This window comes from Colobus angolensis, unplaced genomic scaffold (genome assembly GCF_000951035.1).
Source record: "Colobus angolensis palliatus isolate OR3802 unplaced genomic scaffold, Cang.pa_1.0 Scaffold57, whole genome shotgun sequence".
Taxonomy (NCBI): Eukaryota; Metazoa; Chordata; class Mammalia; order Primates; family Cercopithecidae; genus Colobus; species Colobus angolensis.
Genome location: NW_012119265.1, coordinates 11,846,876 through 11,863,591, shown reverse-complemented (window position 1 = coordinate 11,863,591; position 16,716 = coordinate 11,846,876). Strand labels below are relative to the sequence as shown.

Genomic DNA, 16,716 nt, shown 5'->3' with positions numbered 1-16,716 from the left:
GGGGGAAGTCTAATTTATTTGTTTGTTGCTTATGGTTTGGGTCATATCTAAGAAATATCACCTAATCTAGGGTTATGAAGATTTATTCTTCTATTTTTTTTTATAATTTAGCTCTTAATTTTAGGTTGATTTCATTTTGAGTTAATCTGAATGTATATTGTGAGGTAGAGGTTCAACTTACTCTTTTGCACGTGGATATCCTGTTGTTCCAGCACCATTTGTTGAAAATACTATTCTTTCCCCATTGAAATGACTTGGCATTCTTATTGAAAATCAGTTGACCATAAATGTGAGGGCTTATTTTGGGGCTCTTAATTCTATTCCATTAATCTGTATGTCTGTCTTTATGCCAGTACCACATTGTCTTGATTACTGTATTTGGACTAAGTTTTGAAATAGAGAAGTGTGAATCTTTCAAGTTTTGTTTCCCTCAAGAGTATTTTGGCTCTTCTGGCTCTCTTGCATTTCCATATTAATTTTAGTATCAGCTTGTCAGTGATACAAAAACAAAGCAGCTGGAATTTTTGATAGACATTGAGTTGAATCTGTTGTGCCCACTGGCATTTGGCTGAAACTTTAGCTTGTTACCTCTTTTGGACTAGTTGCGTGGACTTCATTTTGAGCACATAGATGTGATGTTATCAGGATTTGGTTATTAACTTTAGATTACAAATGTTTGGGAACTTAAACATGTTATCCACGGCTGGGCGTGACCAATATGGCGAAACTTCGTCTCTACTAAAAATACAAAAAGTTAGCTGGGTGTGGTGGCAGGTGCCTGTAGTCTCAGCTACTTGGGAGGCTGAGAATTGCTTGCTTGAACCCAGGAGGTAGAGGTTGCAGTGAGCTGTGATCATGCCACTGCACTCCAGCCTGGGCAACAGAGCAAGACTCTGTCTCAAAAAAAAAAAACAAACAAAACTTTTTCACATATAACATACGTACAGAAATAATCAACATTCACTTCGATAACTGTTTACAGAGTGAGCACACCTACGTAACAAGAGTCCGGATCTAAAAAGGACCGTTGCCAATATCATTGAGACTTTTTGATGCTTGCTTTGATTCAGATTTTTTTCATTTTCCTGGATATTCTAGTAGAGCTGAAGGCTTAGCTTTTTTTTTTTTAAGACTGAGTCTCGCTCTGTCACCCAGACTGGAGTGCAATGGTGCGATCTCGGCTCACTGCAACCTCTGCCTCCCGGGTTCAAGTGATTCTCCTGCCTCAGCCTTCTGAGTAGCTGTGATTACAGGCGCCTACCACCACACGTGGCTAATTTTTGTATTTTTAGTAGAGACAGGGTTTCATCATGTTGTCCAGGCTGGTCTTAAACTCCTGACTTCAGGTAATCTACCTGCCTCAGCCTCCCCAGGTGCTGGAATAACAGGCGTGAGTCACCACCCAGTCAGCTTATTTTAACTGTGTATTTGGAATATCAGTAGGTAGCATAGTGAAGTGGTTGAGATCATGGACTTATGGCCTCAACTGCTGGGATTCAAATACTAGCTTTACCACCTATTAGCTGTGAGACCGTGGGCACGTTTCTTAACCCTTATGTGCGCCAGTTTCCTCTTTTGTAAAAGGGGGACAAAACTACCTCATCGGGAGGATTAATATGTAGATTGCGTGGAAAATTGCCTGATGATCACAGTAAGTGCCATATGTGTATTAGCTATTATTCATATTATTACTTTTATTGTTGTTATTTTGTATTTGTATTTCTTTAGTGGAATATAAGCTCCTTGTCTGACTTGTTTATCATGATATGCCCAAAAACTAGCACTGTGCCTGGCACATAATAGATATTCAACACATTTTTGAGGAAAGAAGGAGGGGATTTTAAATAATAGAATTCCTAAATTCTTTTCTGAAACTGCCTTTGACAGCTGTAATGTCTCATTTACAACAGCTTCTGGAGCTATTTGACAGTGAAGACCCTCGGGAACGGGACTACTTAAAAACAGTCTTACACAGAATTTATGGCAAGTTTCTCAGTCTTAGAGCATTTATCTGAAAACAGATTAACAATATTTTTCTAAGGTAAGTGGAGGGTGATGGGGGAATAAAGAGAAGCAAAGCTGGTATTTTTATGGAAGTATTAAGTAAATCTCAAATATCTGAAAACAGTATACTGACTTCTCTTTTTCCCTTTCTGCCTTCCTTCCTTCATTCTCCTGTCCTCTGTCCTTCCTCTCCCTCTACTCGCTTACCCCTTCTCTCTTCCCCCATCTTCTCCTCCCACCCTCTTCCTCCTCTATTCTTCTTCCTCTCCCCCCCTCCCCTCCCCCTCCTTCTTCTCTACCCCTCCTCTCCCCCTACTTTCCCCCTCCTCCTCTCCCTCTCCTGCTTTCCTCCCCCCTTCTCCTCCTCCTCCTCTCCTCCTTTCTTCTCCTCCTCCTCTTTTCTCCCCTCTCCTCCTCCTCTCTTACTCCCTCTCCTTCTCTCCTCCACCATCTCCTCCTCTCTTTCCTCCTCTCCTGCCCCCTCCCCATTCTCCTCCTCTTTTCCTTCCTCTCCTCTTCTCTTCCCCCACCTCTCCCTCCCCTGTCTTCCCCCCTCTTCGTCTCTTCCCCCTTCCTCTCTTCCCTCCTCTCCTCCCCCTTCCCTTCTTTTCTCCTCTCTCCCCTTCTCCTCTTCTCCTCCCTCTCCTCCTCTCTTCCCTCGTCTCCTCCTCTCTTCCTCCTCCTCCTCCCTTCTCCCTCTGCTCCTCCTCTTCCACCCTCTCCTCCTCTCCTCCCCCCTCTCCTCCTTCCTCTCTTCTCCCTCTCTTCCCATCTTCTCTTCCCTCTCCTCTCTTCCCCTGTCTCTCCCCCATCCCCTGTCTCCCCCCTCCTCCTCTTTTCCCTCCTCTCCTCCTCCTCTCTTCCCCCCTTCCTCTCCTCCCTCTCCTCCTCTCTTCCCCCATCTCTTCCCCGCTCCTCTTCCCTTCTTCCTCTGCTCCTCCTCCCCCCTCCCCCTCTCCTCCCTCCTCTCCTCCTCCCTCTCCTCCTTTTTTCCCCTCCTCTTCTCCCCATCTCTTCCCATCTTGTCTTCCCTCTCCTCTTTTCCCGTCTCTCCCCCATCCCCTGTCTCCCCTCTCTCCTCCTCTTTTCCCTCCTCTCCTCCTCCTCTCTTCCTCCTCCTCCTCCTTCTCCCCCTCTTTCCCCTTCTCTTCCCTTTCCTCCTCTCTTCCCCGCTCTCCTCGTCCTCCCCTTCTCATCCTCCCCTCCTCCTCCTCCTCCTTTTCTCCCTCCCTTCTCCTCCTTCTCTCCTCCTTTCTCCTCCTGTTTCTCCTCTTTTTCTCAGGTTTGTTTATGAAACAGAACACTTCAATGGTGTAGCTGAACTGCTGGAAATATTAGGAAGGTGAGCACAGTTTTTCTAATTGCTAATTTCAGGTGAATATTATTTTAAAAATTAGGTTCAAGTGGCACCAGGAGATGCTTACTTAGTTCTCTTGCTGTATGTACATTGGGTCTCTCTCATTTGTGCCTGTTAGCATTTTTTCCAACTGACTGTACAAGACACAATTTTCTGTTTCCCTTCTTCCACAGTTATGCATTGCCAGTTCCACTGGAATGACTGAAAGAGCTAACAGTTCATTCATTACTAGAAAGATGATACATCTAATTATGGTCGGACCAGTTACTCCAAAACATCTTATTCTCATTAGTTTTTAGGCTATCTGGTCCTTTGCCTTATCTGTTGAAAGCAGGTTTATAATAATTGGAAAGATTGCCATTTTCAAAGGAGTTGTATATCCGGGTATAGTCCTTGAACAGCTGCTGCTTGGAGTAGTGGAATGAATTGGAAAGAGCTGTGGTCTAAGTTTCTACACACAAGGGAGGATAATGTAGCTGGACAATGTGATTACTTAATCTTTTCTCCTAATATGAAGAGAAAAAGAAGGTGGAGTCACACAGCTTTCTCTCAGTGACTTTCCTAGGCTGGGCAGAGGTTTCAGGAATGAGAAAGAATGATGCCTGGAAATGGTAAAGGTCATATTTAAGGCGGAAGCAAGCAAGGCGGGCCATTATTTGGAGAAGGAAAAGGGAGGGAAAATAAAGGATTTTGATAAAGAGCTTTTGGAAACCATCTGACTAATTTTAGGAGCACAGGAGCCTTTGTTGGGTGATCAGAAGCAAATTTTCTTCTCTTAAATTTCCTTCCAAATTATTGTATGCCTTGAAGTCATTAAGAAATCCTGGCTGGGTGTGGTGGCTCATACCTATTATCCCAGCACCTTGGGAGGTTGAGGCGGGCAGATCACTTGCTGTGGTTAAGAATTCTAGACCAGTCTGAACAACATGGTGAAACCCCGTCTCTACTAAAAATACAAAAAAATTAGCCAGGCATGGTGGCGGGTGTCTGTAACCCCAGCTACTTGGGAGGCTGAGCATGGGAATAGCTTGAATCCCAGAGGTGAAGGTTGCAGTGAGCTGAGATTGGGCCACTGCACTCCAGCCTGGGCAACAGAGCAAGACTGTCTAAAAAAAGAAGAAAAGAAAAGAAATTCTGAATGCCACTGGGGTGGGTATTATGTTGTTTTGTACAAACAAACTGATTAAGTTTAACTAATATCACAAGAACAGTTTGTCTCAGTTTAACTTGTGGTAACATTGCTAATTTGTGTCTCTTTTTTCTCCCTAGTATTATCAATGGCTTTGCTTTACCTCTTAAGGCAGAACACAGTTTCTGGTGAAAGTATTGATCCCCTTACACACTGTCAGGAGCTTATCACTCTTCCATGCACAGGTAGGAGGATTTTATACAACTACTTTTAGAAGCCAAATAAAAAGTTTGCAAACTCATTGTTTTTTTGATATTGATATAGCCTTTTTTTTTTTTTTTTTTTTTTTGAGATGGAGTCTCGCTCTGTTGCCCAGGCTGGAGTGCTGTGGCACAGTCTTAGCTCACCGCAGCCTCCGCCTCCCTGGTTCAAGCGATTCTTCTGCCTCAGCCTCCCGAGCAGCTGTGACTACAGACGCGCACCCCCACGCCTGGCTAATTTTTGTGTTTTTAGTAGAGATGGGGTTTCACCATGTTGGCCAGGATGGTCTGCATCTTCTGACCTTGTGATCCTCCCACCCTGGCCTCCCAAAGTGCTGGGATTACAGGTGTGACTCACCGTGCCGGGCCTATAGCCTTCATTCCTAAAGGAAAGAGACTTATTAAAGTTTAAAATACTCCATGAGGGAAATAAAAATGTGTGCATTTTTTTCTATGCACAGTAGAATCATGGAAATATTTTTAAAGCGGGAGGAGCCCTTGTTTGGTCATTTTATTTTACAGAGAACTTAGATGACTTGCCCAATTGCACACAATAACATACTGAGCATATTACATGTAATAAAATGCACAGGAGCCTAGCAGATGTAGATCTTTGGACTATGTAATCATGTTTTAATGTTCTTGAATGTTTTGTTCCATCCTATTTGCATTAGTCTATCAGTTGCCCTTTTTGCCTCCTGTTCTAGGTCACTCACCATGTCTTTATCACTTTCTACACATAAACACTCTCACAAGTAAACAAATCAATCAGTGTTTTCACATTTTTTTTCCCTTTAAGCCTTCATCACTTTAAAAAGCATACACTGTCTTGTCCGCATTCTAATTTTTGTGCTAACACTGCCTTGCATGGTCACTATGTCACTGGGGGTAGATAAATTATTGGGTAGTATTTTAAATTTTGGATAGGAAAATTTTAAATACGACTAGACTCTGACTCCTTCTTACCCCCATTGGGAAGGTTTTGAGTCTGCATAAAAACGTAACGCATTTTTCTAAGCACTGTTCCTCTTTAAATGTGAAATTCTGTATTTCGAGGAAAAATTAATCCATATGTTTCTAATTTAGAACACCATCAGAATGGTCTTTTGCAAGGGTGGTTTTCTTGTCCGAGAATCTTTGCAAGCCCTTTTACAAATCTTGCCTTTGGTTTTGAAATGGGATATCATATTTCATGATTATTATTTTAAACAATCTTAGTTAGATGCGTTAGTACCAGATGTAGAACTATTCTTCCATTTTTCCAGGGTCTGCCTGGCAGGTACAATCTTTCATCTCCTCGTGAAACTGCTTTAGTTTCCATGTGGCATTTCAGGCAATTGGCAAATTTTTTTATTAAGTGCTTACTTCCCATAGAGGACTCTTGTGGAACTACAGTAAAACTCAGTACTGTTGATATTAGCAAAGAGAGAAAGGAAGCCCCTGAGATGTAGCTCAAAGTGTATGTGGGTGAGATAATTCCACAATGTGCTGAGTATGATGTCTCACCTCTGCTTTTCATTAGCTGCATACTTCATGTCCTAATACTTTAAAAAAAAAAAAATTCCCTGGAGCCATGTTAATATTAGTCTTTGGCTTGAAAAAGTAGTTTCTTATTTTGCTTTATATAGATTTTATTTTTATGATAATTAAAATGAATTGAATGTGAAGTTATTAAAACTAGTCTGGAAACCTTTTAGGAAGTTTTAGTATTATATCTTTTGAGCCCTTACTGTATAGAATTTAAAATTTTGCCTTTTATTTTTTACTCAGCTGGCATATTGTATAGTGCAGTTTCTGGAGAAAGATCCTTCACTCACAGAACCAGTAAGTCTTTCTTCCATAATTTCAAAAACTTCAGAAAAATTACCTTTCCCAGAAATATATATGAAAAATTAAATGCCATTTGTTTTTCTCCTTTTCATTTTAGGTTATTAGGGGGTTAATGAAATTTTGGCCTAAAACATGTAGTCAAAAAGAGGTAAGTGTTTACTGTCAGAGAGTGTTCATAGTTTACTGAGTATTTTACTGAGTGCCAAACATTGGGCTAAGCATGTATAAAACCACATCATCAGGGCCGGGCATGGTGGCTCACGCCTGTAATCCCAGCACTTTGGGAGGCCGAAGTGGGCAGATCACTTGAGGTTGGGAGTTCGAGACCAGCCTGACCAACATGGAGAAACCCCATCTCTACTAAAAATACAAAATTAGCCAGGTGTGGTGGCACATGCCTGTAATCTCAGCTACTCAGGAGGCTGAGGCAGGAGAATCGCTTGAATCTGGGAGGTGGAGGTTGCAGTGAGCCGAGATCGTACCATTGCACTCCAGCTTGGGCAATAAAAGTGAAACTGTCTCAGAAACAAAACAAAACAAGCAAAACACAAGAAAACAGCATCATCTCATTTAAACCTCATTGTAACTCTATAAGGCCACGCTATCAAAACTCTTGTTTTACTAGTTTTGAAACTGTAGAGAGGTTAAATAGCCTGTCCCAGTACACTAAGTAAGTACAGATGATTAGGCCCGAACTCGCCTCCTTGACTCCTGAACCCTGGCTTTTTATTCACTGTGCTATTCAGTCTCAGGTAAGCCCAGCCCAGGCCAGGCCCCAGTCATGTGTCCAGTTGTCTAGCTTTGTTGATATTCCCTTCCTAGTGGCCCCGTTCATAATATGAAGGTTTTGCTGTCACTGTAGAAAGATGCTAGAGCAGCCTGCCCAAATACTCACTTTAAAGCATAGTAAAGCTGGATCTTACTGTGTCATCTTAGGATAGACAACAGACCTTTAGTTTCAACCATTCACAAATGACCCTGGAGGGTTCAGACCTACAATCATTTGTACCTTTGCTGAGAACTCACCAAGCAGGTGCTACTTTGTGAGGTTGTTTTAGGGTAGTGCATGAGTTTCTTAGCTGGAGGTGAGCCTAACTGAGCACCAGATCTGCAGCCACTCTTCTGGCAGGTTAGCAACCATGTGGAAAATGGCTCAGAAAAAAAGATCAGCTGTTAGTTTTATATTTGGTTAAAATTTTGGGAGAAATTCCATATACATATTAACAAATGGCAAGGGTCTACTATATTTTACTTTTAGCAGAAATGCCTTCCTTCTCAAATGAGTTTCAATTCTCTAAACCCTATTTTAATTTCAGAAAGTCATTTAATTAAAATCTGTTAGGTAAAGTTGAACTGTGCATTGCTACCCAGATACATTTCAAAATATGAAGGCATTGTTATTTTTCATATTTTGATTGCTCACTTTATTTTTTTAAAGTAATTTTTTTATAGCTAAATACATAAACTGGTTTTTATTTCTCTGTCATTTTCCCATTATATTTTAAACAGTTGACTGTACTGTGGATTTGGCTCCATACTGTGATCTAAAATTCTGTTTCTTGCGGCACCCGGTGCTGAGTTCACAAGATTCACTGTGCTCTATAGAGAGCAAGCGTGCGTGCGTGTGTGTGTGTGTGTGTGTGTGTGTAGAATGCGTCAGTGCGTGCTCATGGGTTTAAAGTGGCACCTGCATGTGGGTGAGTCTGCTCATTTGTGTTTCTTGAACTTTTTGTTGTATTAATGAGTGCGTTCTAGAGCATCAGGCATGTAGCAGGGGCTTTAAGTATTTGGCAAATGACCACATTTGAACTTTTGCTCTTCCATGTAGGAGGGCTACCTTCTCATTGTTTTAAAAAAAAAAAAAAGTGTTGTGGAAAGAGAGCTGGGTTACTAATAATAGAGAGGAAAGCACTACGGGGTCAGTTTTGCTTCTTAGGGGCCGGTGCAGTGTGTGAGTGTCCCTCGTTCTGTGTAACGTATATAATAAGTAAGAGTATTTTTTCCAAGTATGTAGAATTTTTCCAAGTACCCTGTGGTGAATTCTTTGTGGAACAAATGTTTTCTAACATGGGATAATGCCTGGTTCATTTATGTTTGGTTTTATGTGTAAATTTTTCTTACAATAGTCCAAACTCTCATTAGTCCTCCTTGTTCTTATGGATTTTTTTTTTGTGACATGCCTCACATCTTGTGTTTTGCTTGTACTTACAGGTCATGTTCCTTGGGGAACTGGAAGAAATATTGGATGTGATTGAACCTTCACAATGTGTTAAACTCCAAGAACCTTTGTTTAAACAAATCGCCAAGTGTGTATCTAGCCCCCATTTTCAGGTTAGTAGTAAAGAGGACATGAGCCAGGGAGCATGAGTTATTTTGGTTAAATTTTATTTGTTTCAAAAGCAATGTAATAGACACTAGCTACCTCCTGTTTATTTGCTATCTCCTCACAGGATAATAATTTTAACAGTGGCCACCTTATCTTGAGCGCTTGATACCTAACAGCCACAGTAATGGTGCTTTCTCTCCAGTAACTTTAATTCTCCTAACACCCTGCAAGGAGGGCATTATGTTTTTTTATAGACATGCAGATATGAACACTGAAGCTCAAAATGGTCAAAAGTATTTCAGATAATTCCTAAATAAGTGGGCTGGTGGGGTTTCTCTACTGTGTAAGAGAGAATGCTAAATAATGTTTAAGAGGAAAAGGAGAAAACCTAATATTCCATACTATGCTAGATACTTTACATACATTGTTTATAAATGTCCCATTATCCGCTGAAGTTTCCTAGATGAAAAAAAAAAAAAAAATGAGGCTCGGAGAACAATTTACTGTAGGTCCCAAGTCGATAGCGAATAGAGTAAAATTTTGATCTTTGGTGTAGCTGCTTGCTAAAGCCAGTGACCTTCCCATGACACTGCTCTGCCTCCTCGTGGCCACTCAGGGGCAACACTTTTCTTTCTTGGAGCCATGGCAGCTGTGCTGTGGAACCCATACGGGAGGGAAGAAGGGTAAACTGGGGGAGCACACATTAGGTTTGATCCTTTGGCTGTCTCACCTAAGGCCTGTTTCATAAACTTAGACTCTGCCAGTTGATTGGAAGAGATTGTACAGATTGTGGTTCTTAGCACAGAACCAGACCTCTACTGGTGTCATTTGATGGTGGACTTTTTCCCTAAGCTGTCGTTATGCTGCATAGTTAGCGACACTGGCTGCTGCTGCTGTTTTGATTTCTGACCAAAAGACATGTTAATATGTTGAAGCAGTAACGTTATGGCAATCTAGCAGTTGTACCACAAAGCAAGAAAAAAGAAGGTAGAAACTGTGACAAGCCTGAATAAAAATGGAAAAATTACAGAACAGTATATAGATATTTTGATACCACCCAGGGCCTTTAGTGCTCACATATCTGGGTTGTTTACCTTATTTTTTTCAGTTTTCAGCAGGATGTTTGGCATTATGGAGGTCAAGGAACAAGTATCTTTTTTTTTTTTTTTTGAGGCAGAGTCTCACTTTGTTGCCCAGGCTGGAGTGCAGTGGCACGATCTCATCTCACTGCAGGCTCCGCCTCCTGGGAAACAAGTATCTTTTTAAAAATGAGCATCACCAGCCGGGCGCAGTGGCTCATGCCTGTGATCCCAGCACTTTGGGAGGCTGAGGTGGGTGGATCATGAGGTCAGGAGTTTGAGACCAGCCTGGCCAACATGGTGAAACCTGGTCTGTACTAAAAATACAAACATTTAGCTGGGTGTGGTAGCGGGCACCTGTAATCCCAACTACTCGGGAAGCTGTGGCAGGAGAATCACTTGAAACCAGAAGGCAGAGATTGCAGTGAGCCAAGATTACACCATTGTACTCCATCCTGGGCAACAAGAGCGAAACTCCATCTTAAAAAAAAAAAAAAAGAAAAGAAAAAAAAGAGCATCACCAGAAAGGCCTAAGTGATACTCAGAAGCTTAGAAAAGAGAGGCCATATCTTGGTCAGCTTGGGCTGCCATAACATAACACCATAGACTGGCGACTTAAACATGTATTTTCTCACAGCCGTGGAGGCCAGAAGTTTGAGATCAGGATGACAGCATGGTTGGTTTCTGGTGAGATCCTGCTTTCTGGCATGCAGATGGCCCTCTTCTTGCTGTGTGCTCATGTGGCCTTTCCTGGCGTGTGCATACAGAGAGAGGCAATCTCACTGTCTTCCTCTTCTTATAAGGCCCCCAGTCTTATTTGGTTAGGACCCCACCCTTATGAGCTCATGTAACCTTAATTACCTCCTAAAAGTCTTGTGTCCAAATACAGTCACGTTGGGGATTAGGACTTCAACATATGAATTGTGAAGGGCACACAATTCAATTTGTAGCAGAAAGAAAAAAGAATTTTCAATTATTTGGCAGAAGTAAATTGAGAATAAAGGAAAGAGGCTCTTATTTATTTCATAAGTGTTCATTAATAAGTGTTTACTGGATAAACCTACAAACACATTAATAAATGTTTGCTGGTTCATCCATAAACATTTATTAATGAATTTGCTGGTTCATCCATTTATTGAGTGACTGCCCTATGTAGCCAGACACTTCTCATTGTTTGCCTCAGGTATATCATTAGGGTCTGAGGTCTGCATGCTGGTGACACTGCTTCTGTGTGTGCAGAAGGACAATGGATCCCAGGAAAGTAGTGGCTCTGTCCTATTGTCAGACACAGTAATTTTTAACTTTGCATAAACAATACCTTTCCTCTTTAAGGAGCTGGATACATACTTCTATTAGTGGGTTTACATATTAAAATGGATATATAAGAGATTGAGGAAGTTGTTAGAGTTAAATGGCAGGTAAGTATTGGACTCTGGAGGAACATCCAAAGAGATCATGGGAGGATGCTAGTAAAGAAGGAGGCACCTAGGATTTTCCTCCAACCAGTTAGAATATTCAGAACAGCCTCATTCTTACTCTTTTTTTTTTCTCCCTCTCCTTGCCTCCTGCTTTATCTGCATCAGCTACCTCATTTGCTTTGATGATTCCCAAACACATTGTCCTCATCCATGCCTCTGCCCTCCTTTCATTAATGCCCTCTACCTGGAATGCCCTTTCCTTCATCCTTCGAAGCCCAGCTTAAATGCCACTTGCCTATGTTACATTTCTTTTTTTCTTTTTTGAGACGGAGTCTTGCCATGTCGCCCAGACTGGAGTGCAGTGATGCAGTTGTAGTTCACTGCAGCATCTGCCTCCCGGGTTCAAGCGATTCTTGTGCCTCAGCTTCCCGAGTAGCTGGGACCACAGGCGCGCCCCACCATGTGCAACTAATTTTTATGTTTTTAGTAGAGATGGGGGTTTTGCCATGTTGGCCAGACTGGTCTTGAACTCCTGACCTCAAATGATCCACCCACCTTGGCATCCCAAAGTGCTGGGATTACAGGCATGAGCCACTACACTCAGCCCCACCTATGTTACATTTCTGCCACTCTTCTGTTTCCCAAGTCATCTGGATTGTTGATTCTACTCTTTTCCCCTCCTTCCCCTGACACTTTATTCGTGTATCTGATACAGCATGTGTCACAGTTTACTTTGGATAGGCTTGTAGATGCCCCTTCTCCCACCAGCATGTGAACTCTTTAGGGATAACAGAGTAAAGAGGTTAAGAATAGGGACTTTGGAATCTGCCACTTACTAGCCATGTGACCTCGAGCCAATGGCTTATCTCTCTGAGTCTCAGATTCTTCATTGACAAAATAGAAAAGTGATGATACCAACTCTGTTGGTTGTGAGGAAATGAGATATTATATATGTGGGACACTTAGCACAGCATCTGGCATATAGTGAACATGCAGTAATGATTGTTTTCTTTGTACTCTTAGGGTCTAGTGCCTAATGAGTCCCAGGGTTTTGTTTTATTTTGTTTTTTTTGAACCAAGCTGAATAATATAAATGGAAAAATTCTGATTTCTCATTGTCTTTCGGTAGATACATCTTATACCATTTTGTTCTCTTCTAAAACACAGCTTCTTAATCTGTATAAATGAAGGAAGCTACCCCTTTTTCCCTTTTCCTCTGTAACTACCCTTTTTAGAGATTTTAAGTTTTGTTTTTGAGATGTTCCTTTGAATTCATGAAATCCAAGATGAGCCAATCAGGCCCAGCAGACCAAATTAGAGCCAGTTGATAGCTTGGTGGGCAGAGAAAAGGGATCTAAGAGATCTGAGAGGGTAGGTGCAGCCAGTGTCCCTGAGACCAGAAACTGAGCAGAAATCTCCTGGCTTTCACAGGAAGGGACCAGAAATAAACTCTGGAAGAAGCCCTGGAAGTGAGGCCCTAGTCTTTACCATTTATTACCAGTGTAACCTTGCCTACATTATTCAGTCTCTCTGAATCTCTGTGTCCTCATCTGTAAAATGAACACAGTGGTATCTCCTGTTGGGATGGTGGTAAGGATGATACATTCTACTTGCCGTGTAGGTACAGTGCCTGCCTATAGGAGGTACTTAGTAAATATTGGCTGCTCTGCAGGGACGGACAACTGTGGATGTTCCTCAGTAGCTGTGACTGAATGCTAACTATATGCTGGGCACTGGGTTCGATCTAAGTGTGTGTGATGAAAAAGGTGAGACAGGAAAGGGGACCGGTAAGATGTGCTAAAATGATGTCAGGAAACTGTGGAATCAGAAGACCTGGCAGAATTAGAGAAGAATATAAATAAACAGGAAAACTTCTTTTCCTTCCCTGAGTTGATAAACCACTTGAACCACTCTGGATTTTTATTTTAGGTAGGAGGGGAAGACAGGGTCTTGCTCTGTCACCCAAGCTGGAGTTCAGTGGCATGATCTTGGCTCACTGCAACCTCGCTCACTGCAACCTCTGCCTCCTAGGCTCAAACAATCCTCCCACCTCCCAAGTAGGTGGGACTATAAGCACATGCCACCAATCCTGGCTAATTTTTGTGTTTTGTAGAGGCGAGGTCTCCCCATGTTGCCCAGGCTGGTCTCAGACTCTTGGGCTTAAGCGATCTGCCTACCTCGGCCTCCTAAAGTGCTGGGATTACAGGCGTGAGCCACCGTGCCTGGCCCACTTTGGAATTTTCTAAGATATTTAAAATCTGCAAACATTTAAAATGTGGGCTGGGCACAGTGGCTCACGCCTGTAATCCCAACACTTTGGGAGGTTGAGGTGGGCAGATCACAAGGTCAGGAGATCGAGACCATCCTGGCCAACATGGTGAAATCCCATCTCTACCAAAAATACAAAAATGAGCTAGGCTTAGTGGCGCGTGCCTGTAGTCCCAGCTACTCGGGAGGCTGAGGCAGGAGAATCGCTTGAACCCAAGAGGCAGAGGTTGCGGTAAGCTGCGATCGCACCACTAGCGAGACTCCACCTCAAAAAAAAAATTAAAATGTGATTAATATTTAATTTTAATGAAATGATTTAAAAATAGCCTTTTAAAAATCTTTTGTTTGGAAATATTTATAATTTTGTTTTATCTTTGTCTTTTTCTCTCTCTTAACATTTTATTTTTCTTTTTCCAAAGGTGGCAGAAAGAGCACTCTGTTACTGGAATAATGAATACATCATGAGTTTGATAGAAGAAAACTCTAACGTCATCCTTCCCATCATGTTTTCCAGCCTTTATAGGATTTCAAAAGAACATTGGAATCCGTAGGTTTTCAGTTTCTTTCCTCTGTTCTCTTCTTCCCTTCCTTTCTTTCTTTCCCTTCAGCCTTATTATGTGCCAGATGCTGTCCTTGTTGCTGAAGACGTATGTGAAAAGATAAAATCCTTACCTTCTGGGGATTCACTGACTGGAGAAAATAAACAGATACTTTAACAAAATACCAGTTAAAGTATCTGTTTACTAGACAGTCTTCTTGATCTGTCTGTGAAGGTAGCAGATCTTTTGGGGAGGCACTGCAGCTGAGAGGAGAGGTGTGTAGATACTGACGGCATGGCCATGCTTAGACTGAATCTGAAAGGAATTTGGCAGGTGGATGGCATGGGGAGAGCCCTTTCAGATGGTGGGTCCATCCATCATATTAAAAGTCACAAAGATGTCAAAAGCACCTGTCAGTTTCTGAGACCTGTGAGTTTGGGAGGGCTGAGGCACAAAGTCTTTTGGGTAGGGTGCTAGAGGATGTGGCTAGAAAAGATTGTGGGACTCGTGTGAGACTTCAAGTAGATGATGAGGAAGTACTGAAGGGTTGTAAGTGGGGAAGTGGTCTGACTAGGTTTGCATTTTAGTGTGATCTGTTTCTTAACAGCTAACTCAGTTGCTATATGTATCTCTTGGAAAGGAAGTTTAAAATAATCAAGGAGAAGTTTAACATCCAGCCCGATGAAAGTTAAAGCATTCTGAATTTGAATGCTTTTACATTTTTCTCTGTGGAATAGAAGGAAAATTTAATGTGGCATTTAAAAATTGGTAGATACAATTCAGTATATTCATAATATGTTTATCTTTAAACATTTTGCATGTAATTATAATATGTCACATTTCTCATTTTTCAAATTTGCCAAATTTTATTAATAGAACTTGTAAAAATAAGGAGCTGATAAACAATTAAGTCCCTTTATACAGATAGTCCCTTGAGGACCTTCTAGCAAGTGTCTGTAACTACTCAGTATACTATATTTGGTGCTTTCCCATCACTGCCCTTGGGAGGAAGGTCATTCTGGAACCTTAACAGAAAAGAACTTGAATTTTCCTTTTAATGGCACAAGGCAGAAGCTACATAGCAAGTGTACATTCTTGTAAATGTTTTGGAAACATCAGACTCATGGTTTATTTAATATATGGCTAATTTTTACCAATGCCTTTTTCAGTGGTATTAGGAGCATGTTTGTTGCAAAACGGAAGCAACGGATATTTTTGCAAAAGGAAAAGCTATTTAGACTCTAGTCTGAAGCTATCAAGCCCATCAGAACCTTGTCCTCACATTGCCTAAGCATGGGCTACCATTTTGGCTGTTTAGCTGTATAGTGTCCCATAGCTAATAGCAACCATCCCAGCTTGCCCGTTATCTTACCAGCATATATTTTGGGTCAGCAGGACTGGTGCAGATCACAGCTAGACAAATAACTCATGTTGAACCACCCAGCCTACATGGGGGCTTGATTTCATTTCTTTGGATAAGAATAATATATATATATATATGTATACACACACACACACACATTTATGTATAACATTCGTTTCTATGGAAGTAGCTTCTGATTTTGATGAATTATGTGTTATTTACAAAATAGAATTCTATGCAAATTCAGGTGTCTGAGGTTAGTGCTATCACAGATCCTTATTTTAGGATGAAGTTGCTTTACTATTATGTTTGCCTTTTTATTAAATGAAATTATCAAATGCCCACAGGCAGCTCTATTCTGGGTGCCAATAATTAGAAGGACAGGCCAGGCGCTGTGGCTCACACCTATAATCCCAGCACTTTGAGAGGCCAAGGCGGGCAGATCATCTGAGGTCGGGAGTTTGATAGCAGCCTGACCAACATGGAGAAACCTCGTCTCTACTAAAAATACAAAATTAGCTGGGCATGGTGGCTCGCGCCTATAATCCGAGCTACCTGGGAGACTGAGGCGGGAGAATTGCTTGAACCCAGGAGGCGGAGGTTGTGGTGAGCCAAGATGGTGCCATTGTACTCCAGCCTGGGCAACAAGAGCGAAACTCCATCACAAAGGAAAAAAAAAAAAATTAGAAGCTGCAAAGTTAGATTTTTTTTTCTAGTTCTACCACCCCTCAGAAAATTATCTTGCCTTGAAATCTCTTAATGTGGAAGTGAACTGTAGGTCATTCTCAGTTGTTCCAACTAAAAAGGGATACAGACAATGTGCAGTGCGAGAAACCATTCAGACAAAAGTTGTGCTTTTGCTTTCTTCATTCAGTATCCCATTTTATAAGACTAACTAACACGTCCCTTTCTTCTGTGCTTTCCAGGGCTATTGTGGCATTGGTGTACAATGTGTTGAAGGCATTTATAGAAATGAACAGCACCGTGTTTGACGAGCTGACAGCCACATACAAGTCAGATCGTCAGCGGTAACTTTTTAAAGCTTTTTTGTCAGCTGTGCATAAAACTATTGAGTTTTTTCCTTGCTCTTTGCTGAAGTTGCCTAATTACCCCAAATCTTAAGCAGCACAGTTTTGTTTACAG

At 41.6% G+C, this 16,716-nt stretch overlaps 1 protein-coding gene across 1 annotated transcript in view; it reads left to right on the top strand.

The window, feature by feature from the left end:
* Positions 1 to 16,716, top strand: part of PPP2R5E (protein phosphatase 2, regulatory subunit B', epsilon isoform) — a 179,608-nt gene that overhangs the window by 151,883 nt on the left and 11,009 nt on the right. Inside the window, 9 exon segments of the mRNA XM_011961963.1 lie at positions 1,911 to 2,041; positions 3,287 to 3,346; positions 4,631 to 4,668; positions 4,671 to 4,735; positions 6,521 to 6,574; positions 6,678 to 6,728; positions 8,792 to 8,911; positions 14,091 to 14,218; positions 16,500 to 16,601. Coding sequence (XP_011817353.1) covers positions 1,911 to 2,041; positions 3,287 to 3,346; positions 4,631 to 4,668; positions 4,671 to 4,735; positions 6,521 to 6,574; positions 6,678 to 6,728; positions 8,792 to 8,911; positions 14,091 to 14,218; positions 16,500 to 16,601 — 749 coding nt within the window.